The 25,770-nt window shown below is 40.8% G+C and overlaps 1 protein-coding gene across 1 annotated transcript; it reads left to right on the plus strand.

Moving 5' to 3' along the window:
- The first annotated feature begins 1,883 nt into the window (after positions 1–1,883).
- On the plus strand, positions 1,884–18,542 carry LOC139309955 (vomeronasal type-2 receptor 26-like). Its single transcript, XM_070934136.1, has 7 exons — positions 1,884–2,183; positions 4,788–4,966; positions 5,653–5,941; positions 6,809–7,603; positions 9,860–10,072; positions 11,472–11,598; positions 17,632–18,542. The coding sequence occupies exons 1-7, from the start codon at positions 1,884–1,886 to the stop codon at positions 18,540–18,542; spliced, it is 2,814 nt and encodes a 937-aa protein (XP_070790237.1).
- Positions 18,543–25,770: the final 7,228 nt, after the last annotated feature.

A 25,770-nucleotide genomic window follows, 5' to 3' on the forward strand; every position in this document is an offset into this window, starting at 1 on the left:
GACTATCGTTGTTTGACTCCTTGGCCGTATGTCTTTATCATCCCCAGCTATTGGATGTACTCAGCAGCCGAGCTTCTTGCTCGATGATGATGGGTTTTGGAATCCCGAGAGGTGGCATGCTGCGAAGAGGGGGTTTTTGTTTAAATTTTTAGCAAAAATTTTAAGGGGTTCCAGGAGCGGGGTGGGTTATTTTGTGAAGAATGGACCTGGGGGGGTCCTTACAGATCAGCAACCTAGCCTGTTGGATGGTTGCAATGGGGGGGATGGGGAGAGGGGCTTAGACGAGGTACGATGGGGTGGGGGTCACTCTATCACTGTGGTGGTTGGTAGGGGCAGAGGTAGTGGGAGTGGAGGGTGTTATGACATCAGTGGAGTGCGTCCCCGCTGCTTGTAGGCAGTGGCACGCTCTGCCCCCCTTCGCTCTTCCTGTTTACCTGGGGGGATGGGAGTGCGGAACCCCGGACTCGGACTGGTGTATGTAAATGCCAGGTCTGTTGTGAACAAGGCCCCTCTCATGTGTGAGCTTATCGACGAGGGGGGCGTGGACCTGGCTTGTATCACTGAGACCTGGGGTTCCTTCTCCGATCTATGCCTGCCGGGTTTCCATGCACTACACCAGCCGTGACTCCGGGGAAGGGGTGGGATGGTGGTGGTTATTAGTAGAGAAAGTCTTGGGCCTAGGGAGGTCACTGTACCTCAGATAGGCGGGTGTGAATCTCTATTGTTGAAATGGAGCCCTGGAGGACAGTTGGGTCTGTTGATTACGTACCTGTCTCCCAGCTGCGTGTCTTCAGCCCTACCCGCATTGCTTGAAGTCTTCGCTGAACTGACGGTTGAGCTCCCCAACCTGATGGTAGTAGGAGATTTTAATCTCCCGTCAGCCAGCGAGACATCTGAGCTGGTTCGGGATTTCATGGCCTCCATGATGGCCATGGACCTGACTCAGGTTGTCCAAAGTCCAACTCACAGTGGTGGACACACACTTGACCTCATTTTTATCTCTGGGCAGTGGATAAATGTTTGGGGTAGGGGGGAATTATCTATTCAACCCCTGTCATGGATTGACCATTACCTCCTTAGGCTGGACTTTCTATCCGCTAACCTCCACCGCTGGGAGGTGGGACCAACACGTTGGTTCTGCCCCAGGTGCCTAATGGATCCTGAAAGATTCCTGACAGAGCTTGGGACATTCCCCACATCCCTATCCCGGGAGTCGCCAGGGGCCCTGGTGGATGCCTGGGAACAGGCTGCCTCCAGGGCACTGGATCGAATTGCCCCCTTGTGGCGTCTCCTCCAACAAGGATCCCAGGTAGCTCCATGGTTTACCGTGGAGCTCAGGGAGATGAAGTGTCAGAAGAGACGCCTAGAGGGCTGTTGGAGATCTTCCCATTCTGAGTCTGATTGAACACAGTTAAGAACCTATATTAGGTCCTATCTTGTGGCAATGGAAGCGGCGAAGTGTGATTGTTTTGCTGCTCTCATTGTGTCTGCAGAGAATCACCCAGCAGCCTTGTTTTGAGTCACCCACTCCCTTCTTAACCAGGGAGCAAGGGAGGACCCCTTGCAGGGCAGTGCTGAGGATTTTTCTCAATTGCTGCAAGACAAAATTGCTAAGATCCGGACGGGGTTAGACTCTGACTGGACAGGGTCTGACGAGGAGATGGGAGCAGGTCTTGAAGGTGACATCTGGGTTGACTTTGACCCTCTGTCCGTAGATGAAGTGGACAGGATTGTGGGTAGATTGGGGACCTCCACATATTTGTTGGACCCATGTCCCTCCTGGCTCGTTGTGGCAACCAGAGAGGTGACCAGAGACTGGATCCAGGTGATTGTCAATGCTTCACTGAGGGATGGGGGTCTTCCCCGCCACCCTTAAGTAGGCGATGGTTCAATCCCTTCTCAAGAAGCCTGCCCTCGATCAGGCCTCCTTGAACAACTTTTGTCCCGTCTCCAACCTTCACTTAATAGCGAAGGTTGTTGAGTCCATGGTGGCATACCAACTTCCACAGTTCCTGGAGGAAATGGATTACCTTGACCTGTACCAATTGCATTTCAGGTGCGGACACAGCACGGAAACAGCATTGGTCGCTCTGGTGAATGATCTCTGGCGGGCCCGGGATGGGGGTTATTCCTCCATCCTGGTCCTACTTGACCTCTCAGAGGCTTTTGATACCATCGGCCATGTATCCTACTGTGACGACTCGGGGGGTTGGGGGTGGGGGGCACTGTTATGCAGTGGTTCTCCTCCTAGCTCTCGGGTGTACGCAGTTTGTCTGGACGGGGTGTCAGAGATCCTCCCCGAAACCCCTCACGTGGGGGGTACCTCAGGGGTTGGTTCTCTCCCCCTTTCTCTTTAACATCTATATGAAGCCGCTGGGTGAGATCATTCGAAGTTTCGGGGTGAGATATCATCAATATGCTGATGATACCCAGCTTTACATCTCCACCCCGGACCAAACCAGAGATGCCCTTTCCGTGATGTCTAAGTGTCTGGAGGCGGTACGGGTCTGGATGGGTAGGAACAGGCTCAGACTCAACCCCTCCAAGACGGAGTGGCTGTGGTTGTCGGCATCTCAGGGTCTAGTGGCCCCATCACTTTTGATGGGAGGGGAGTCGCTCACTCCCTCAGAAAGGGCGCATAATCTAGGCATCCTCCTGGATTTGCGGCTGTCCTTAATGGACCATCTGACGGCCGTGACCAGGGGGGCTTTTGCACAGGTTCACCTGGTGCGCCAGTTACGTCCTTTCCTATACAGGGATGCCCTCTGTACAGTCACCCACACTCTTGTTATCTCTCGTTTGGACTACTGCAATGCCCTCTACATGGGGCTGCCCTTGGGGTGCACCTGGAGGCTCCAACTCATCCAGAATGCGGCCACGCGGATTATTACGGGAGCTTCCTGATACTCCCGGGTTACACCTCTCCTGCGCGAGCTGCACTGGTTGCCGGTGGTCCTTCGGAACTGCTTCAAGGTGCTGGTTGTCACCTATAAGGCCCTTCATGGCATGGGCCCAGGGTACTTGCAGGATCACCTTCTACCAGCCTCCCACTGCCCAGTGTGCTCAAATAGGGCTGCCCTCCTCTGGGTGCTGTCGACCAGACAATGTCGGCTGGTGGCATCCAGGATGAGGGCATTCTCTGTGGGCACACTGACCCTCTGGAATGGGTTACCATGGAGCTCCGGACGGCCCCCGACCTCCACTCATTCCACCGGGAGCTGAAGACATGGCTTTTCCAACAAATTGGCTGATCTGATGGATGATTTTAATTGGGTGGATTTTAAATTGATAGTCCTGTGTAGATATTTTTACTGTTTTCATTTTCTTAATTTCTGTAAACCACCCCGAGTCCTTCGGGAGAAGGGTGGCATATAAGTATAATAAAATAAATAAAATAAAATAAATTAGGACAATGCCAAGCATGTTTTCTTAAAATCCACAAAGGAGGCTTGACAAAAGCCTCTGGAGTCCGAGGAGGGCAAAAACGCCCCCCCCGGGGTGCAGGAGGCTGACTAGGCCACTCCCACCATGGCCACGCCCACCCAGCAACTGGGCAGAGAACCCCTTGCTAAAATTTTTGAAGCCCACCCCTGACTTCCTCCCAATTAAGCAAAAGGGATAGTCCACAGGCTGCTATTTTCCTGCTCTTAATCAAATCTCGTCTCAAAATTGGTATTTCTAGAAAAGATGGGAAATAAAATTTGACTTCAGTAACAAGCAATTTTAAAATCAGCTCCAGTCAGGATTCTTATATGGAGATCTAACAGAAAAGAAACTCACAAACAGGCCCGACACTTAACGTTCGACAGGGTTCAAACAGTGGTGAAATTCATTTTTTTTTTACTACCAGTTCTGTGGGTGTGCCTTGGTGGGCATGGCTTGTTGGGCATGGCAGGGGAAGGATACTGCAAAATCTCCATTCCCGCCCCACTCCAGGGGAAGGATACTGCAAAATCTACATTCCCATCCTACTCTGGGGACAGCCAGAGGTGGTATTTGCCAGTTCTCTAAACTACTCAAAATTTCCGCTACCGGTTCTCCAGAACCTGTCCGAACCTGCTGAATTTCACCCCTGGGTTCAAGGTACTGGTTGCTTAATTGACAGTAGAATAGACACAATTCTTGAGATAATTTCCACCAACCTAGAATGTCACCAAAATACATGATTCTGGATGATTTTCCCCAGTGGTCCCTGGAGACAAGTTGCTACATTGAAGGACAGCAGAAGTCATTATATGGCTGTTGAAGTATGTTTATCCAGCATCACTTTCTGGACAAGACTTGACAGGAAGGACCACAACCACTATAGAACAATCCCCCAATGGATGGATTTATGATTTTTCACTAAGATGTTTTTTTTCTCCAGCTCTTTCTTTGCAAATGGAGCTCTGAAGAATTTTAGGATCCCCAGAGGAGAAGCTGTTTTACACTGTAATTTTCAAAATTCAGATGAGACCTCTTCTGCTACTTTTTCAGTGACTGTTTTTGAGGTAAACATCATGGAAGGAAATCTTGCATTAGAAAAGCATAAATGCCTCAGCCACACACTTTGTGGCACAGGTTTTGAGACAGGTAGAGACTGTGCTCTTGAATGTACTTTCTCTCCGTTTCCAGGTGAAGCTTGGTTTGTCTCTGTCTGAATCAGGAAAGTCATTAGAATCTCTATATGGTGAAGGTGCTTTGAATTCATCTAATTCCTTTTCTTGTTCTTTTTTAGAAACAGGAAGGGGATTGATTCAGCCCCATAAACCATGGATCTTCTGCTATTGATTCTGTTGTTATCCCAGCCAGTCTCTGGGAAGCTCAGAATGAAGTGTCCGCTGAATTTCAAGTACCAAGATGAAAAAAAGCCATGGAGCTATTACAGGCCAGGAGACCATCTCATTAGTATCATCAACACTGGGACAAAATCATTCCGTACAACAACATTGCCTTTCAACAGGGCTCCTTATTGTCCATTTGACATGTAAGACATTCTCTGTATTTGCAGCTCTAACACCCTCATTCTTTTCTTCTTATTATGCTTATGAGTGTATTGTAGGCATAATTTCTTGAGTCATTTTTATTTCCATTGCTTCTCTTTTGTCTTATTATATATACATATATATATATAATTATATATATATAATTTTTATATATATAAAAAACTGAAAAAAAAATCCAGATTCTACAACTTTCCTGGTTTAATACTGAATGATAACATAAATACCAACTTTGGTTTAAAGTAGTAATTGAAAGGCTTGTAGTTGTCTTTGCCGAGCCCATGTCCATATTTTTATGACCACTATTCAATGCTTGATCCTTATAGGAATAAGAGATGTTTTGATTTGAGCATTCCCTTCTCTTCTCAGTTGTTATGAAACAAGCTCTTCCTATTACAATGTATCCTCTTTAATGATTGAATGAAAATCAGTTCTGCTACAAATAATGATTTATTTGTGATTCTTAAACTTAGTGGAACACTATTTCCATCTCATCTCCCCAACACTCATTAAAATGAAATGGTGGTGAGTAATTATCATTTGCCTCTGGTTGTGGATCGGTATTGGCTTAAGACTCAAAAGACTTGTGGAAACAAAGAGAATACAATTCAAAAAGTATTTTGTTATTGCTGTTGATGATGATGATAACATGAACATTTTTTTATGTTAGTTTACCTTATGCAAACTTTCGAGCACCACGCTATATTTTTAATATTCAAGTGGTGAGCAAGACTCCTGGACTCCTGCACAATCTCACACTTGGCTACAACATCCATGACAACTATTTGAACATACTTATGACTTTAGAAGCCTTGCTGGACATGCTCTCTACTGGAGAAGCCAATGTTCCCAACTACAGCTGTGGAAGGAAGGACAACATTTTGACTCTTGTTGATGCAGCTGCCGATGACATCTCCATTCAGATGTCAAGATTAGGAGCCACCTACAAAATTCCACAGGTTTGTATTTTTGTATTTAAATGGAATGTGGTGGTGGGTTGGTGTGTGATAGATCCAACCATATTTTCACTTTGGAATTGAAGAACTGCTTTTCACCATGGCTATTCTAGGTGTTATGGTTAGGGATTTTTACCTGTGATCTTTCTCATTCTTATATAAATGGAAAAGTCGCTAAAAAAATTGCTGTACAAAGAATGCTGATATCGAATCAAAGAGACGTGCAACCATACTCATGGGCCACTACAAATGTACTTTCAAATTGGCAAGTGTTTCAGTGCAGAAATGCCTAAACATCTTAAGATGATATTTACACAAGCAATATTTCAGTACTAAACACAATGGTTAAATATGGAAGGTTTAACCAAGTCACTTATAATGAACAGATATGTATTTGCTGAACTCCAGAGATAGACAAAACGCATCTATTATTTCAAAGTCAGTTATAAAAGAGATCAATATCTTGGACCCTAGATTAGACTAACAACCTATTGGAATTTTTATATTAAAACAACATGTTTTTTCATTTAGTCAATATTAAAGAAGAACAGTCAATATGGCTCTTTATTTGAACAAAACATTTCGGTTGACATGTGAACATTGGTCTGATTGCCATAAATTGTAGTTATCACACAGAAATATGATTGGCATTCTTTATTCTTATTTTTTAACCTATTTTTTTACACTCTTGTTATATACAGTTTTGTTAATGCTATGCTTTTTATTCTTTATTTTCATATGGCTTAATGACTAATCAACAATAAACTTCTTGAATATGTTTAAGTGAACCAATCTGGATTACTTTCAAGTTAATATTTTGAAAATGATCTGACCTGAAATATAACCCAGTATTCTTCATTGCTTTTTCAGATCAGTTTTGAATTATTTTCAGATTTACTGCATGATAAAAGTCAATTGCTATTTTATCACCGGCTTTTCCCAAAAAAAGGGATCCTCTACCTAGGAATTGTCCAAGTGCTCCTTCATTTCAGATGGACCTTGATTGGTCTCTTTGCTTCAGATTCAGAAAATGGAGATAATTTCATGAGGACTTTTACTCCTATGCTTCTCAGGAATGGAATTTGTGTTGTTATATCACAACAATTCTCAACAACTCAATTTACAGCACCCCATGCTGATGCCTTCTCTAAGTGGAGACAAGTCAATGTCTATGTTCACTACATAGAATATGGTGCCATTGTTGAGAGGATTCTTCCTTTTCGTTTTATACTTAGACGTTTGCCGGGAGCCATTGAAGGAAAAGTCTGGATCACAACACTCAATGAATTGTATCCACTGAAAGACTCCAGAGCTCTAAAACATGTAAATAATATCTGTACTGTTGATTTTGAGATTAAAAAAGAGCCAATAAAGGATGCTTTTATACCCAGCTTCTTTCTGGATCCACCCTTTGGACATCAATCATTTGTCTGTTCTTCTTCAAAACATGTCTTTTCTGTCAAAGGCCGGAAAAGATGCACTGAGAAATCACCACTGGAGACCCAAAAGAAACAGAATACGGTGGAGGCCATGAATTTCCATCGTTATTACAGTGCCATTAATTCTCTGGCCCATGCCTTGAATGATGCCTATTCCTCCAGATCTAGGAGGAGAAGGAAGAAGGGCAAAGGGAGTGTTGGGGCTCCAAGGCTTCAGCCATGGAAGGTATGGGGTCCCAACAAGGATCCATCAAATTTAGTTCCTTTGGAATTCTCCAAAGAAGAACCATATCAACCTATATGTGTTACAGAACTCCAACAAGTTTGGCCAATTTAATCACTCAGGCAATAATGTTCCCAAAAATGGGAATTATGAAAGATATAGTTTGATATTAAACATTGTTAATTTTTAAATGATGCATGCATTTTAAATAAATTCCTATATGTATAGGTTTGTGATTAGCATTATAGAAGTTTACCTTCATAAATGAAGGTAAAAGCAGCTCCTACTTGATTTCATTACTTTTCCTGTAGCCAACCCAGTTTTTTAGCAATATTTTTTTCCAAGTGTGGTGTGTTCGATCGGGCGATGGAAGAGACAGGACTCAGTGCTAACAGTAACAACAGCTCTTTATTAGTAGATCAATGCAATCCTGCAGCTGGTTCGTCTGACTGCTTGCCCTTTTAGAGGGAACTCTTGTTGTGGCCCACCAGTGGCCTGCGCGGATCGTGGCTGATTCCGATGAAGAGGAGGCTGGTGTGGTGTCACGCCAGCAGCCTGCACAGCCAGCGCTCGCGTCGGACAGCGAGGAGGCTGGAGAGGATGTGGTGCCAGAGGCAGAGACTCAGCCAGGGCCTTCAAAACCTCGAGAGGTTCCTTCAAGTGGAGACAACGAAGTGGAGGAGCCTCTCCTCAATGCTCGAGCACACTGGGCTGCCAAAACGCAGGAGTGGCTACTCAGGAGGAGAAGGTCTACTCAAGAGTAGGGCTTGAGGATAATTGGCCACTCCCTTAGCCTATTTAAGTCACACACAGCTAATGCTTTTTTGCTGGAAACAACTCGTATTTATAATTAGAGTATTTTGGTTTATCATATCTTGCTTTCTGGGCTGGTTGCCAATCTTTGCCAGTCTTGTTTATTCTTGCTACTTAATAAATTTGATAAGGACCATTGGTGTGTGTCAATATCCTCAGAAATCCAGAACTGGGGCAGAACAACTGTCAGACAGGTTGGCCAATGGGGTTTGACTATTTTCCCGCCGGATTGGCAGACCTAAGTGAAGCCTATGCTCACTCCTATTCAATATGCAACACTCTATTCAATATGCAACATGGTGCCTGCAAGGGGCAGTTGGGGTCTCCCTCGCCAAATCAATATACATTTCCTGAGATGTTTATGGAGACATTTGCTTTCTTTCCATTAACATCACACCAATGGTTCACATTTAGTTTGCAAATCAACTACTATTTTGAGATCATTTTCACATTTTTTTTTTTTTAATCAAGTTTGGTATCAGTCATCATTCTTCCTCTACATTTCACTTTTCTTCTATGTGGAAGACTTTCTATTTTTTAATTTCTCTTAAATTCCATTCAGGGTTTATTTTTAAGCCTATTTTGATAAACCATGAAGATGTATTTTCATTTTATGTCTGGTTCTAACTTAGACATTTAGACATCCAGTTTTCTATCAGTTACCACCAGTAGCCATGCAATTCCATTTCATTGAAATCATTAATGACATTTTCATTAAATTTATTATATGATTATTATCAAATAAAATAAAAAATACTACTACTTCTAATTTATTGTTAGCTACCTTAAGTCATTCTGGGGGAACAAAGAGGCTCCAAATCCAACTAATAACAAATATGAGTTTGTTCTTCCATACCAGTTGTTGTTAACTAATTTTAGTTCTTCAATAGAAAGAATCTTGTCTTGGATACCTAGCTGGGCCTTAAGATAGATAGATAGATAGATAGATAGATAGATAGATAGATAGATAGATAGATAGATAGATGGATGGATGGATGGATGGATGGATGGACGGACGGATGGATGGATGGATGGATGGATGGATGGATGGATGGATGATCCCATTTGGATATGTTTATAATCTGGTCTATCTAGGAGGAGATTAGCCTGGCAACTTTCTTCTTGATGAATCCATGTTTTTTCGTAATAACTTGTTGTTTTCAAGAGTTCACAAATGTCCTCTTTCTTTGTGCAATTTATTTATGACCTGCTTTAGAATGTTTTTTATAATCAACAAAATTTTTCAATCATATTGTTTTCAAAACATGTATTGTCAATACGTGATTGACAAATTTTGCTGAACCTTTCTTTTTCATTTTTAAAGACAGAAACTTGTTCTCCTAAGAATATTTACAAGTGTAGAAGAAAGATTCAAATGAGAACAGACAAAAAGGAATAAGTTACAATGTTTATTGATGTTGAAATTGCTTGATGTTCCCATTCTAGTTCCATCCCTTTCTGGAGAAGAATGAATTTTGCAATCTTTCCCATTACAAACTTTACTTGGACCAAAATGGGGATTTAAAGGCAGATATGAAGATCATGAGTTGGGTATATCTACCCAAAAAGAATCTCACAAAAGACCAACTGGTGACTATTGAAAGACAGGGACTTACTATCAACCAAGATCACCTATCATGGCTAAAGTTGCACAACAGGGTAGGATAAATATTGGTGTCTTTTCTATTTTCCAAAGAGTTCCGATCCATTTCTTTGGGCTAAGCCTATGCACCATGGTTCAGTGTTGAAATGGAGAAGCTGCATGAAAATGGTAAGATAGGTCAAATGCTAGAGATTGTGATTCACTTATTCTTTGTCTTCAAATAGCAAACAAGAAGGTAAATATATTGACCAGTGCCTGAGTTCAGGTTTGCACTGAAGAATGAATCAAGTGTCAGGGTTCCAAGTAATACAACCAGAGCAATCAAAACTCCGAGGCAGCTGGATTCCTCAAATAATAAGTTTATCCAAAATGTCATATTGGCACAAGCTGGTGAAAACCGACTCTAAATGTTCCCATGGTTTTTACCTCATTAAAAGTAAAAGTTCTTTCACTTTCTCCAAACAATCAGTCACATGGTCCAACCAGGATACAGTCTAGTTGCTAGATGTCTCTAGTCCCCTCCTTCTGGACACCTGGTGGGAATGTCCTTGGTTCCCAAGAGAAAGTATTTTATTTTGGCTACAGCATCCCAACTATCTCTATTTCTCCTTCCCTTTCCCATAGCTCTAGTTGTGGCAGCACTGAAGCCTCAAAATGGCCACAGCCAGGTCAGCTTCAAGGTTGAGATCAAGACTGGATGGAGATCCTTTTGGTTCCCGTGGGAAATAAAATTTGGAATTAGATTCACCTTGTTCCTGTTGGGGCCAGTATCCCATAAAAGGGCAGGGCAAGAATTTTTTAAGAAACCCAGACCTGGCCAGAGATATCCATTCTAATCTTTCAACATACTGGGGCAGTGAAATAGGCCTTCTGCTCCTATGAAGAAGATCCAAGAATTTTTGTTCACATGGAATCAGAATGACTGGACTGCTGAGAAATAATGTCCTGACCCAGAAAACTGAAGCATTTGGAACATGATTTTGACTCAGAGAAAAGCCTTTCTAATATCTGAAATAATAAAACACAATTGAAAAGGTAATGCTGCTTAGATTTTGGCTTTGGCTTGTAAGAGGGTACCTCATCTAAAAAGCCCTTGAATGCAACTGTTCTACTTGAATGTTAGCTACCTTAAGTTATTCTGGGAAAGAAAGGAGGCTCCAAATTTAACTAATAACAAATCTGGGTTTGTTTTTTCAAGCCAGTTGTTGTTACCTAATTGTAGTTCTTCAAGAGAAAGGATCCCTAGCTGAGCCACACACGGCTCATATGTGCTGCAACAAAAGATTCCTAATTTACACTTTTTGAGGGACACATTCTCATAACCTCATCTCTATCTCATATCACTACTGTTCTAGAAACTGAGCAGTCACTTTTGCTCTTATTTCAAGAGCATGTCAGCATGTCAGGATGGTTAGTGCTATATTTTTTTTTGGAATTCATTGTTTTTCTATTTAGTGTCTTCCTCAGTCCAAATGTGTGGAAAAATGTCATCCTGGATTTGTCAAGCAGAAGCGAGAAGGAGAGCCATTTTGCTGTTATGACTGTGTTCCTTGTCCGGAGGGGACCATCTCCACTCAGGAAGGTGGGTGACACAAAAGAAAAGACAGGCCTTGAGGAAGTGGATTCATCTAGAGCAGGCTTCCAAACTCATGGCCCATGGGCCCGTTTTAGAAAAGCAGAGAAAAATCCCAATACATCACATGAGATTGCCGTGACTATGTGAGTTTGACACCTCTGATCTAGAGCAATTTTCATTAAAGTGAAAGTTAAAGGACTGAATCAATTTCAACTGATCTTTGTTTATTTTCAAACTGCATAATTTCTTATCAAAACGAAAACTGAGAAAGACCTTGATAGGGATTGGCAAATTATGGCATATTGGACAGGTTCTGCTACTGCCAGAGAAAATACTGCTTTTTAGTTTTTATCTGTCCTTCCACATTTATATTTCTAGGAACATCTGAGTTCTTTGAAACTTAGAGAATTGTTGAGGAGGCGGGGACAGCTATCAAGAAGGAAAGCTGTGGAAAGTGATGCTCTGTTATAGAGAGTCATTTTTTCACCAAATTCCAATGGATTGGTGGACTTTGTGGAGTCCCAGATGCCTTGGAGGGGGATCAGAAGAAAGAGGCACTTTGCGGTGTAGCTCTTGGTGGCGGTCAAAGAAGCGAGTGGCAGAAAAGTCTTGGAGAAGCTGATCAGGGGAAGGAGATGGCCTGTAATGGCGGCCGAATGGAAGTGACAGTGGATGGTTGGACAACAATAGCTGGTTGAATAGCGGGATGACGGTGAGACTGATATGGTTTAAAGTGATCTTGGCAACTTTGTAGGAGTGATCCGGGGTGAGAGATCTATCCAGTGGATTTCTAAAGAGGGAAGAAAAAGAAAGAGGCCCCAGGAAGGAGGAGGGTGACTGGAGAAACCTCCAAACTATAGCGGCGAAAGGGAAGTTTAGGTGTAAAAAGAATTACTGCATCTTGACAGATCGTATTGGTGAAGTGAACGGGAAGGATCAAGGAGGTTTTTTTTCCCCTTTGCTTATAATTTGTAATCAAGAAAATAGACAATCCAAAGGTGGAGGCTAAAAGTGAAATGCTGAATAATCGAAGGATACTGACATTGTGAAGAGAGACTAAATGCTGAGTAATGCTGAGTTACTGAGTTACAAAAGGAGGCAAGGGAAATGTCGGCCAGCTAAGAAGGAACTAGAAAATCCTATAGAAGAGGAAAAGAGTACTGTAAAAAAGACTTTGAAAACTATATTTAAGAAAGCAGGAGAAAAATGTGGGAAATAATTTGTTACTAATTAATTTATAAATTATAGAGAGATTGAATATGATTGTGGATGTGGTAGTATTTATAGCTTTGTAGTTTGGTATTTAAATATATAGAGAAAATTAGTTGGAAATTGTTTTTATTATTACTCTCATTAATTATTGATATTATTGATATTATTGATATTATTAATGCCATAATATGATGACTTATACATGCTATTGTTAATGAATTTTTGATGCTGTCTGATGTTTTGGATTGATAATTTTGAACTGTAGATTGACATAAATATTTAGAAATTATAAGTTATTGAGCTTAGTGTGCTAAGAGTGAGTAAAATAGATATAAGAATAAGAATATAGATTTGGTGATCAGTAGGAAAAGAATAAGCTAAGTGATATTTAGGGTGTGTTAGAGGGAAATAAGAGGTCTGTAAATAAGTGGAGAGATTGGTTTAAATTGGTGGCAGAGATGACGAGCATACCTAATTTAACAAGGATTGGCACAGGAAGGAGGCAGGTAGACCAAACTATGAAAGTGGAACTGAGTCCAGCAGGGCAAAGATCCATTGAAGAAATGATGCAGAGGGAAATATCAAATTCATTTAAGGACCTACAGTTAATGTTGCAATCCATGCTAGAGGTAATGCTGAAGAACAATGAAGATTTGAAAAGAGAGATAGGAGATGTGAGAAGTGACACTGGAGAAATTAAAGAAAAGATGAAATTGACAGATGGTAAATTTGAATGCTTCCAATAGCAAATTATGAAAAATGAGCAAAAATTACAAGAGATAGAAGAAAGAATGGGATGGGAAGAAAAATGTGCGGCTGAAATGAGTGGAAAATTAATGCAAGCTAATAAAGAACTGGAAATGACAGTTATCCAGTTAGAAACAGAAAAGGCAGTCCACTATCTACAATTCCAGAATGTGAAAGAAGATGAGGATTTACCAGAAATGATGGCAGATCTGTTAGCCGGAGCTCTAGGAATTGGTAAAGAGGAAATGGCAAATGAAACGAATGAAATATATCAAATCCATACCAATTATGCGAGGAGACACAATTTACCTAAAGAAGTACATATTAGGTTTGTAAAGAAGTTGATCTGTGACAAAATTTTACATAGAATCAGAGACGACCCATTGGAATACAGAGGGAGACAGCTGGTGGTACTCAAACAAGTATCTAGGAGAGTGAGAAAACTAAGACGACCCTATCAAATATTAATCTCTAAATTAACATGATTAAATATTAACGTCTGATGGTTGATACCAGAATGGATCATGGCAGTATGGCAGGAAAAAAGATTTCAACTGGACATGATAGACCAGGTGGAAGAATTTTATAGGCAAAATTTTGGCAGTGATGACGAAGTAGAGGAAAGAGAATCAAGAGAAGAATGTGAACCAATAGAACAGACATTAGAAATGACAGAAGCCCTAATAAAAGAAAGAGGAAATGGAAAGGAAGAAAAAATAGATACAGAAAAATATGATGAAGGCAAAAACAAAGAATATAAAGAAGTCAGACAGACAAGAGCGACAAGATCCAGACAGAAGTAGAGAGGCACAAGAAGAATAATGCTTCTATCCTTAAATGTTAATGGCTTAAATGCTCTCACAAAGAGGAAAAACTTTTTCAACAAATTGAGTACGATGCACTTAGATATAATAGTATTACAGGAAACACACATAAAGAGGTCACTTCAACAAGTACTAAAATGTTCTAAGCTGGGGAATATGTTTACAGCTCTATCTCAACAGAAAAAAGGGGGAATTATGATATACATTAAGGAAGGAATTCCAGCCAAGCAGATCTCTAAGGATGAGGAGGGTAGAATTCTAATAATAGAGATAACTTTAAATGAGAAGAAAATGACTTTGGTGGGACTATTTGCGCTTAATGAAGTCCAAACAGTATTTTATAAGAAATTACATAATATGATTGGAGAATTAGAATATGAACATATCTGTACAGTTGGGGATTTCAATGCGATAGTAGAGAGAGAATTAGATCATACAAGTGATAAAAGAAGGAAAACTATTAGAAGGATTCTGCCCAACACATTCTTTAAAATGATGGAGGAGTTGTGTATTAAAGATAGCTGGAGAGAAAGGAATGGAAAAGAAAAACAATATACATACTATTTGGGCAGACATAATACATGGTCCAGGATTGATATGGCATGGGTATCAACAGAATTGGATTCGGAAATTGAGGAAATTAAAATCGACATCAACTCATGGGCAGACCATAACCTGATTGGACTTACATGGAAAGGACAAAAGAAGATAAAGAGATGGACTTTAAAAAAAGCAATTTTGAATCAGAATGAGTTTAAATTGAAAATGGATGAACACATGTGCTTATTTTTTCAAGACAATAAAAAGGAATTATAACCAAATAATTTATGGGACACTCCAATAACCAAAATTTATGGGACACTGCAAAAGCCTTTTTGAGAGGAATTGCAATAGCTCATATGGCCAAAGAAAATAAACAAAAAAGGCAAAGACGGAAAAGTTTAAAAGAGGAACTTAGTAGATGGGAGAAGGACTTACAAAAGGAACCACAAAAACAAGAGTTGAAACAACAAATAGATGTCACTAAACATCAATTGAATATTATTGAGAAGGAGAGTTTGGCCCAGCAAATAAAAAGTATCAAACAATTTTTTTTTTGAAACCGCAAATAAGCCGGGGCAGTGGCTAGCATATAGATTACAGAAACAGAGGGATACAAGATGGATCAATAAATTACACAATGACGAGGGCAAATTAATACATCAAAATGAAGGGAAGAGAAGTGTAGCCTATGAGTTTTTCAAAAATTTGTATGAAGATAAGGAAAAGATAGATGAAGATAAGATACGGCAATATCTTCAGGAAACGGGACTGCCTAAAGTATCAGTAGAATGCAAGGAGATGTTAAATAAAGATATAACACCATTGAAAATTATTGGAGACAATTAAGAAACAAAAAGCTAATAAAACATCAGGCCCCGATGAATTGCCGTCAGAGATTTATAAAAATCATCAGGAGATATTAAGTCCAATATTGTTAGAAATATATAATGAAGTTTTAAATAAAGCAAAGATCCCAGCCTCGTGGAAAGAAGTGAAAATTACTTGGGTTCTGAAAGAAAATTCTGACCTGATGTTTATTAAAAATTACAGACCGATATCTCTATAGAATTCGGATTATAAAATTTTTATGACAATTATGGCTGAAAGATTAAAGAAATTCTTAGAAAATTTTATCCATTCTGATCAAAATGGTTTTCTGCCCAGACGATATATAAGGAATAATATTAGGATCATGTTAGACATCATAGAATACTATGAGCTTCACAATGAGAAGCAGATAGTACTAATATTTGCTGATGCACAGAAAGTGCTTGGCAATGTCAAATGGGAATTTATATTAACTCAATTAAATTATATGGAATTTGGGGAAAAGTTTATAAGGATGTGTAGAGCAATTTATTCTGAACAAGAGGCTAAAGTGGTAATCAATATTCTGCCAAGAATAATCAGAGAGGCCATTGAAATAGAGAAAAGACCATATTGCATGAATAAACGTGATGACACTTCCCGTCTGCCTACTATTTGGAAACCTTCTCTCATAGATAGACGAATCTTAACACAAAATATAAAACATAGATCAAGGGTTCATCAAAAGGCCTGTATTGCCACAAGTTCCAGCCAAAATCACATTCCAGCCAGCCACAAAGATGAAGCCCTCCCACCTGGTGGAGAAAAACCGACCATACACCTGAAGCCAAGCCAATAAACACAGACTGGGACTCCCAACCAATCAGAATGAAAAGGTGGAGCCACCCCAGACTACCAGCACCAGATTTGAAATAATAACGGCAGTTACTGCAAAAGACCCCTCACATAAACCTGATGATGGCAGATGAGATTCTGTCGAATCGTCGCTTCTACCCTTTTCTTTTCTAGCAGCTAGCAAGCTCTTCCTGCTAGGTGGGAGACCTATATAGATCTATTTCTAGCTCGTTTGCTTTCATCAGTAGGTCACACCCATATCTTATGTATCCTCCCTGTAAAGGTATAGTATCTATTTTCTTCCTTCTTCGTAGGGTTTATATGTGTTTTTCCTCTAGCCAGGTTTTCCCTACATAACCAAGGTTTTTCTGCAGCACCAGCTCAGTAGAATCACATCCACTCGATTCTGGGCTTTTTTCTTTTCTAGCAGCTAGCAAACTCTTCCTGCTAGATGGGAGACCTATATAGATCTATTTCTAGCTCGTTTGCTTTCATCAGTAGGCCACACCCATATCTTATGTATAAATATAAAGAAATTTAGAGAATTGTCTTAGATTCATTTCCTGGAAGGATTATTGCAATACTCTCTACATGGGCCTCCCATTCTAAATAACTGGAAGGTATCTCTGGTCCACAATGAGGTGGTATGGACATGGGTGCAGCTCATTACACCAAATTTACCACTGGTCTAAGTAGTCATTCCAGATTATTTGCAGGACTACCTTTCTCTTCCAGCCGTCTACATTTCAGGCGTCCTCTGATCCAGTAGGGTTCTTAGTATGTGTGCCTTCTAAGATGAACTGATTCATTATTTACCAGGAAAATTCTACAGAAGACACAGGAAACCATATTGGTCCTAGGATTTTCCCCAATTTCATAGACCTTAGCTCTGTATGGTTTAGAAAACTATGTTCTTTCTATCTTCTTTTTGAGGAGATACTAAGAAATAAATTTTACAAAAGGCTGCTGGTATCAACTGCTATCCAAAAAAATGTTACTTGAACTCTAAAGGATAGAATGTTAAAGAAATATTGGTTTTTGGTTTTCTCAGATACAGAAAAATGCATCAAGTGTCCACATGATCAATATCCAAATGAGGAACGAGTCCAATGTATCCCCAAAGTTATAACCTTCCTGTCTTATGAAGAAGATCTGGGCATCATCCTTGTCTCTTTTGCTCTACTTTTCTTCCTAACTACAGTCCTTGTCTTAATTATATTCATTCGATACCGAGAAACATCTATTGTCAAAGCCAACAACCGGGACCTCTCTTATATCTTCCTGATCTCCCTTCTACTTTGCTTCTTGTCTTCTCTTCTCTTCATTGGTCAACCAAGGAAAGCCACCTGTTTTCTCCGACAAACTGTTTTCAGCATCATTTTTTCAGTTACTATTTCTTCTCTCTTGGCCAAAACAATCACAGTGGTGCTCGCTTTCCTTGCTACAAAACCAGGAAACCGAGTGAAGAGGTGGTTGGGGAAGAGTTTGGCCAACTCCATCATCCTTTCTTGTTCTGCTGTCCAAATTATCATCTGCTCCATCTGGCTAGGAGTTTTTCCCCCATTCCTTGACTCTGACCTCTACTCCCAGCCAGGAGTAATCATCCTGCAATGCAACGAAGGTCCTGCTGTCATGTTTTATATCACCCTTGGCTACCTGGGTTTTCTGGCTTTCATCTGCTTCACGGTGGCTTTTCTTGCCAGGAATCTTCCTGGTGCCTTCAATGAAGCCAAGCTGATCACCTTCAGCATGCTAGTCTTCTGCAGTGTCTGGGTGAGTTTTGTGCCCTCCTACCTAAGCACCAAAGGGAAATACATGGTGGCTGTGCAGGTGTTCTCCATTTTGTCCTCCAGTGTTGGGCTGCTCAGCTGCATCTTCATTCCCAAATGCTACATAATCATTCTGAGGCCAGACCTGAATACAAAGGAGCATCTTATGACCAGAAGAAATGTAGAAACATGAAGAGAGGAAATCCAACTATCAAAGTTTTCCAACAGGATAAACCTAGGAAATGGTCCAAGCAGTTCTTCATGCAGGAATAAACCAATGATTTTGCTTGAAAAAATTAAAGGGCATTTATACAATAGTGTTGTATATACAAGAATGTACATTCTTGTCCAGCAAAATAAAACATAGTTGCATAGCTCTTTTGAGTAGTTGAGATAGTATATCTATCCTGTGCCCTTAGCTTACCTTAGCCCTTATATGTCCCATCAAGGTATTTTAAACAGGATACTTGTGCAGTAGGAATGTTGTTGGTATGCCAAACAACAACAACAACAACAACAACAACAACAACAACAACAACAACAACAACAACAACAACAACAACATGCAGGATGGGGCTTTAAAATACCATTATTTTAATTGTATCATAGTTTATCTACAATTGGGGTTCTTTGCATTATCAGACCCAGGATTTTAGCATCAACAGTATAAGCAGAATAGAAAGACATCTTCAAGTTGTATTAGGAGGAGCATAGTCTGGATTAACTAAGTTATTACCCTGTTTCCCCCAAAATAAGACTTCCCCTGATAATAAGCCCAGTCAGGCTTTTGAGCACATGGCAATAAGGCCAAGCACTTATTTCAAGGTTCAAAAAATATATAAGCCAGGGTCTTATTTTTGGGAAAACACAGTATGTAGAAGTTAAACAAGAAGTGAGCTAAAGTACAGTTTGATGATATTGCCAGAAAAAGAATTCCAACAGAATTGCAGACTCTGTTCTCTAATTCACTATGCTATGGATGTTGTAAGGAAGAGTGGGGAGGTTAGACAAAAACACCCAGTCAGAAGTTGAGATAGTTCTTAAGTCTTCTGCTTATGGACACTCTAGAGGTATCTGATCACTCATTTTGTCATAAATATGGGCACTGGCCTGATCTAGAAGACCTTTTAAAGATCTTTTAAATCCCCCCTTCCTCTTCCTCCTCCTCCTCCTCCTCCTCCTTTTCCTGCTCGTCAGTCACCATCTTGTCTAGCCATATAAGGAGAACTGATGTCTTGTATAAGAAAATGGAAATGCAAATTACAGAAGAGTAGAATAGAAGAGTAAAGAGCCTGAATGATACCAGATTTTTTTTTATTTCAAAACACACCTGACCGGAAAAGGCATGAAAGGATGATATTAGTAGTGTGCAATAGTGGGGGGGTTGGATATAGTCCACTGATTCACCATGCTTGCATGCATCAACCCCAGCCTCTTTTTTGCTATCAGAAGCCTTCAGGAACTTCTTCATTCGGTAAGGCCAGCAAAGCTTTCCTGAAGGCCTCTGCCGCCGATAACAGAGCTCCAGATCGATCCGAAACTCTGTTATTGGCTACAGAGGCTTTAAGGAAAGCCTTGCTGGCTGCAGCAGAAGAAATGGGCTGAGGCGTGCAAGGCCTGGCTGCAACTATCTGAAGGTAAATAGCCATCATTGGATCAAGTGGAAAAGAAGCCCAGAAGAAAAGACCCTCCTTCATTGGCTGGGATTCTGTCTCAGAGAAGACAAGAAAACCTGGAGTGTTGCCTCTTTGCAAGACCACCACTTGCTCTGAGTGCCTCCCCATTGCAGCCTGCAATCTGGAAGAATCCCATTCCTTAGGCTCAGGGGTGAAATCCAGCAGGTTCTGGAGAACCAGTAGCAGAAATTTTGAGTAGTTCAGAGAACCAGCAAATACCACTTCTGGCTGGCCCCAGAGTGGGGTGTGAATGGAGATTTTGCAATATCCTTCCCCCAGGAGTGGGAAGGGAATGGGGATTTTGCAGTATCCTTCCCCTGGAGTGAGGTAGGAATGGAGATTTTGTGGTATCCTTTCCCTGCCATGCCCACCAAGCCACGCCCACCAAGCCACGCCCACAGAACAGGTAGTAAAAAAAATTGGATTTCACCACTGCTTAGGCTGCTGCATACTTCCAGCATTTCAGGGAAGAAGCTGCTCTTCACAGTCCCTCCTTCCACAAAGCTCAAAAGCAGCCATAGTACTGCACAAGAAGTCAGATCCCCTCTAAGTCAATGCCTGGGGATACAGTCAAAATTTAAATGGTCTTTTAAAAAAGGTCAGGACTGGAGCTCAATAAGTCTCAGGGAGGATGTTATTTTATAGGGCAGGTGTTGTGACAGAGAAGGGCTGTTTCCAAGGTCCTCGGTTTTCAGAATGGGGGAGGGGACATAAATAGCCGAAATAAAATGGATTTGAAAATTTGCCATCTCCTCCCTTCAGAAGGGAACTGAGCATGTGCCTCTGCCTCCTGCCTGCCTCTGCTTCTTTGCTCCCTGTAAGAGTTTTATGACACCAGACACATCACCAGAAGGCAAAATCACAAAACAGATTTTTTTTTTGTCCTGATATTTAGTTTGTTTAGTACTCAAGGCATAAACTAGAACTTGGTGAGGTCGGCTGTCTTGTTACATTATTGCTTATGGGAAAAATGTGTTTGGTACTCATCATTTTTGGTCTATACGTATTTTGGTCATGTCACACTGGGGAATTCAGTGGAGAAAGCAATTATGTTTGGAAGAGTTAGCGGTTAAGGGAAGCCAAGAACATAATGGCTGGTCACCATCAAAGCTTAGACCAACCAAAGCATAGAACAACTTGAAGAAGTAGCGCAAGAACGGAAGATGTAGAGAATACCATCCTGTAGAATCACCAAGAGTCAGACAAGACTAAATGGATCATCATAGATTGGTTTCTAGTGACTACACTTGTGTTACATGGACTAATTGGTTGGACTATTATCCCAGTGGATCACAGTTTGCTATGTGTTACAGGAGATTTTCCTTCCCACTGGCTGCGTCACTGACTATTTGCCACCAAAGGACAGAAGTCAAGGTTGACTCAGCCTTCCATCCTTTCTAAGGTAGGTAAATTGAGGGCCCAGTTTGTGGGGGCAATAAGCTGACTTTGTATAAAAATACAAAAGTATGAAGGCTATTGCTTAATGCATTGTAAGCCGCCCTGAGTCTCCGGAGAAGGGCGGCATATAAATCAAAAAATTTTTTAAAAAAAAGAAGGGAAAAAAAAAAGGAAAAAAAGCCAAAATTCTGTGCTGTATTTGTGTGTTTGAATATTTACACACTTTGGAAAGTTTGCATATAAATGGGACATTGAGAAAAGAAAAGGTCTTTTTATCATATTTAAACTTGAGACTCTCCCCCCTCCCTCATATATTTTTTATGTTTGCAAACATGTAAGTATCTTTGCGCCATGGGGAGACAACCCTGTAAGGATAGAGATCAGGGGTGAAATCTTCAATTTGTTACTACTGGTTCTGTGGGCGTGGCTTGGTGGTGGGGGGTAATGTGACTGGGTGGGCATGGCCAATTTTTTTTTTTACTTTTAAAACCATTTTTTACATGTAAAACCATGTAAAAAAATGCTTTCAAAAGGCTCTGACAATCCCAGCTGGGTTGCCTGATTGGCAGGCAACTCAGCTGGGATCGTCAGAGCTTGGCTCCTCAGAGCCATTTAAAAGAAAAAAAAGGCTCTGATGATCGTGCGGCTCAGCTGGGCATGGGGGGCAGGGGCAGGGATTTTTGCTACTGGTTTTCTGAACTACCTGCCGCCATCGCTACCTACTCTCCCGAGCCGGTCTGAACCAAGAGCATTTCACCCCTGGCAGGAAAGGAGGGACTGTGAGGAGTAGCTTCTTCCCTGAAATGCTGGAAGAGCCGCAATGCAGCAGCCTAAGGAATGGGATTCTTCCAGATTGCAGATTGCAATGGGGAAGCACTCAGACCAGGTGGTGATCTTGCAGAAAGGCAAGGTTTTCTTGGACACAATCCCAGCCAATGAAGGAAGGTCTTTGCTTCTGGGCTTCTTTTCCACTTGATCCAGTGATGGCCAGGAAATGTCATATGCTCAACATGAATCTCAGGAAGGAATTCAAGAGAAGAAGGGGTGGGAAGGACCTGAAAGCATCTACAGGGCAATTATTTATTTATTTTATTTTATTTACTTTATTTGTCAAGCATAAATAAGATAACAGATAAAAGTATAAGCATAATTTGAATACATGAAAAGAGTAAGTAAAAAGGAATATTAGGACAGGGACGGTAGGCACACTGGTGCGCTGATGCATGCCCCTTACAGACCTCTTAGGAATGGGGAGAGGTCAACAGTAGACAGTCTAAGGTTAAAGTTTTGGGGGTTTGGGGAAGAAACCACAGAGTCAGGTAGTGCATTCCAGGCATTGACCACTCTATTGATGAAGTCATATTTTCTGCAATGGAGTTTGGAATGGTTTACCTTGAGTTTGTATCTATTGTTTGCTCGTGTATGGTTGTGGTTGAAGCTGAAGTAGTCATTGACAGGTAGGACATTATGGCAGATAATTTTATGCATATGCTTAGGTCAGGCTGAAGTCAGTGTAGTTCTAAGTTGTCTAAACCCAAAATTTCAAGGTATGAGGTATTTTATTGCAGGGAGAGGAATGGAGGACACTTTTCGTGAAATTGTGAAATCTTGTGAAATTATGAAGGAGGAGGACCAAAAAGGACACTGATTCACTCATTTTGAGCTTGTGGAAACCTGTAAATGTCTTTTTTTTTTTTTTAATTTCATTTATATGCCGCCCTTCTCCGGAGACTCAGGGCGGCTTACAATGCGTTAAGCAATAGCCTTCATACTTTTGTATATTTATACAAAGTCAGCTTATTGCCCCCACAATCTGGGTCCTCATTTTACCTACCTTAGAAAGGATGGAAGGCTGAGTCAACCTCGAGCCTGGTGAGATTTGAACTTGCAGTAATTGCAGGCAGCTGAATGTTAATTACAGTGCTTTAGTCTGCCACGCCACCAGGCTTTTATTGTCATGTCTGAATCAAAATACGGCTTTCATATTTTACTGTCTCCTTGCCCCACTTTCTGCATTGCCTTGCACAGTCTTACTAAATCATTGCAGGGATGATTAAGTAAACTGTGAACTGTAAACTGTAAACTGTGATATGATTTAGAAAAGGAAAATAAACCAATATAGTATTTTCTCAGCAGATAGCTTTGTATATATTACCCCATACTATGGCATATCAAGGATATTTTATGTTCCTGGATATACATTGAATTAATTTCCTTAAATTATGAATTTAAAAATGAAAATGAATTCAGAAGAGTAAGATTTCCTTTGTTGACTTTTATTATCAGACTAGCTCCTTTGTGTTCAGAGCTAGCCTTAGTAAAATAATGTAACATTTAGGGATGAAAAGTAGCTCAGCAGCCCTGCCCTGGAGGCCAAGATGACAATAATATACGTAGCTCTGGTGATGCAGTGGTTAGAATGCAATATTACAGGCAAACTCTGCCCACAGAGCCAGGAGTTCGATCCTCATCGGCTCAAGGTTGACTCAGCCCTCCATCTTTCCAAGGTCTGTAAAACAAGGACCCAGATTGTTGGGGGACAATACGCTGACTCTGTAAACTGCCCAGAGAGTGCTGTAAAGTATTACGGAGCAATATATAAGTCTAAGTCAGGGGTAAAATGCTACAGGTTTGCTCCAGTTCAGGCGAACTGGTAGTAAAAAAATTCTTTAAAAAGGTTTATAAAAAAGAAAAGTTTCTGATGATCGCGTGGCACAGCTGTGATCGTTGGAACCTTTTTTAAAAACTTTTTTAAAGCATTTATTTACTATCGGTTCGGGCAAATAGCTAATAAAAAATGCTTTAAAAAGTAAAAAAAAAAAGCTGGTCACACCCTCCCAGTCACATGACACCCCCCTCCCCCCATCAAGCCTTGGATTCACATCTCTGGCTGTTTCTCTTTCCAATTGGAAAGCTTGATCCCTTTTAATACCACATACTCCCTTTCTTTCACAGCCTGTGGAGTAGTGGTGGGTTTCAAAATTTTTTACTACCAGTTCTGTGGGTGTGGCTTGGTGGGCGTGGCTTGGCTTGGTGGGCGTGGCATGGAAAGGATACTGTAAAATTTCCATTCCCACCCCACTCCAGGGGAAGGTTACTGCAAAATCTCCATTTCCTCCCAATCAGCTGGGACTCAGGAGGCAGGGAATAGATGGGGGTGGGGCCAGTCAGAATTTTTACTACCAGTTCTCCGAACTACTCAAAATTTCTGCTACCGGTTCTTCAGAACTGGTCAGAACCTGCTGAAACCCACCTCTGCCGTGGAGCCACATTGGATTTATTTATTTATTTGGGAAACTTTCATTTACCAGTCACAGCCTGCCTCAGCATCATCATACACTTCCAACCCTGCCTAATTTCAATTAATACATTAAGATGATAGAAAAAAAATGGAGTTTGAACAGAGCCTCAGGGTCCATCTCTGCTCAACACCTCCAAAGCCAAATTCCTCCTTTCTTTTTCGACACCTCCAGTCATTTTTCTCAGTTGAGCTCAGAACAGGGCCAGGAATGGCTGAGAATTGGAATGGAAAGGTCAAAATACATCCAACAAGTCTCCCTAAAGAAAATAGAGTTTTAGACATAGTTTACTGAATTACATGCCCTTCTAAATGATGTCTTGATTTGGCAGCACAAGGATCTTGGCAACAATTTCACCACACTCACCCTATAAAGGCACCCCAGCTGTTGTTCCTGATTATAGTTCAAAAACTGTGAATCCTACCGCAGACACCAGTTTCTGGAGAATCAAATGCAGCAGCCAAAATAATCAACAATCCAAGCTCACTGCAGCTATTATTTATTCAGTGGACATTGGAGGAATTTCACTCCAAAAAATAGTGGGAGGAAATCCTACAGACAAAAGGATGCACTCATATTGATACAGTATATTTCAGGAAAGGAGGACAAAATGATAATGATATATAGGGATATTTAGACATCATCTGAGTATGAATAGTCATAATTATCAAGCCTCAAGTTACTTCCCCGCCAAGCTATTGCTACTATCATCAAGAAAGAGTTACTGTGTAAATAAAAAGAAGCAGTTGCATTGGCTTACCAGTTTTAACAAAAAAAGTACTGAGAAATGAAGTTGTCAGGGTTGCCCATGCAATCCTTTCATATTTCTATTTTGTTAAAACATTCTCACTACTCCAAGAATGTCTTTTCCTCATAACGCTATTTTCATAGAATCATAGAATTCTATTATTGATAATTATGAATCTTGCAGCTGCCCTTTAATTATTTCAAGCAAAATCATTCTTTCAACTTATATATGGAGAACAGCTTTGACCTTTTCCTAGGTTTTGGCCTCTTGGGAAATGTTGAGCATGGGAATTCCTCTATT

Source organism: Pituophis catenifer, unplaced genomic scaffold, assembly GCF_029215685.1.
Source record: "Pituophis catenifer annectens isolate HBS135680 unplaced genomic scaffold, rPitCat1.0.hap2 SCAF_2, whole genome shotgun sequence".
Classification (NCBI taxonomy): Eukaryota; Metazoa; Chordata; class Lepidosauria; order Squamata; family Colubridae; genus Pituophis; species Pituophis catenifer.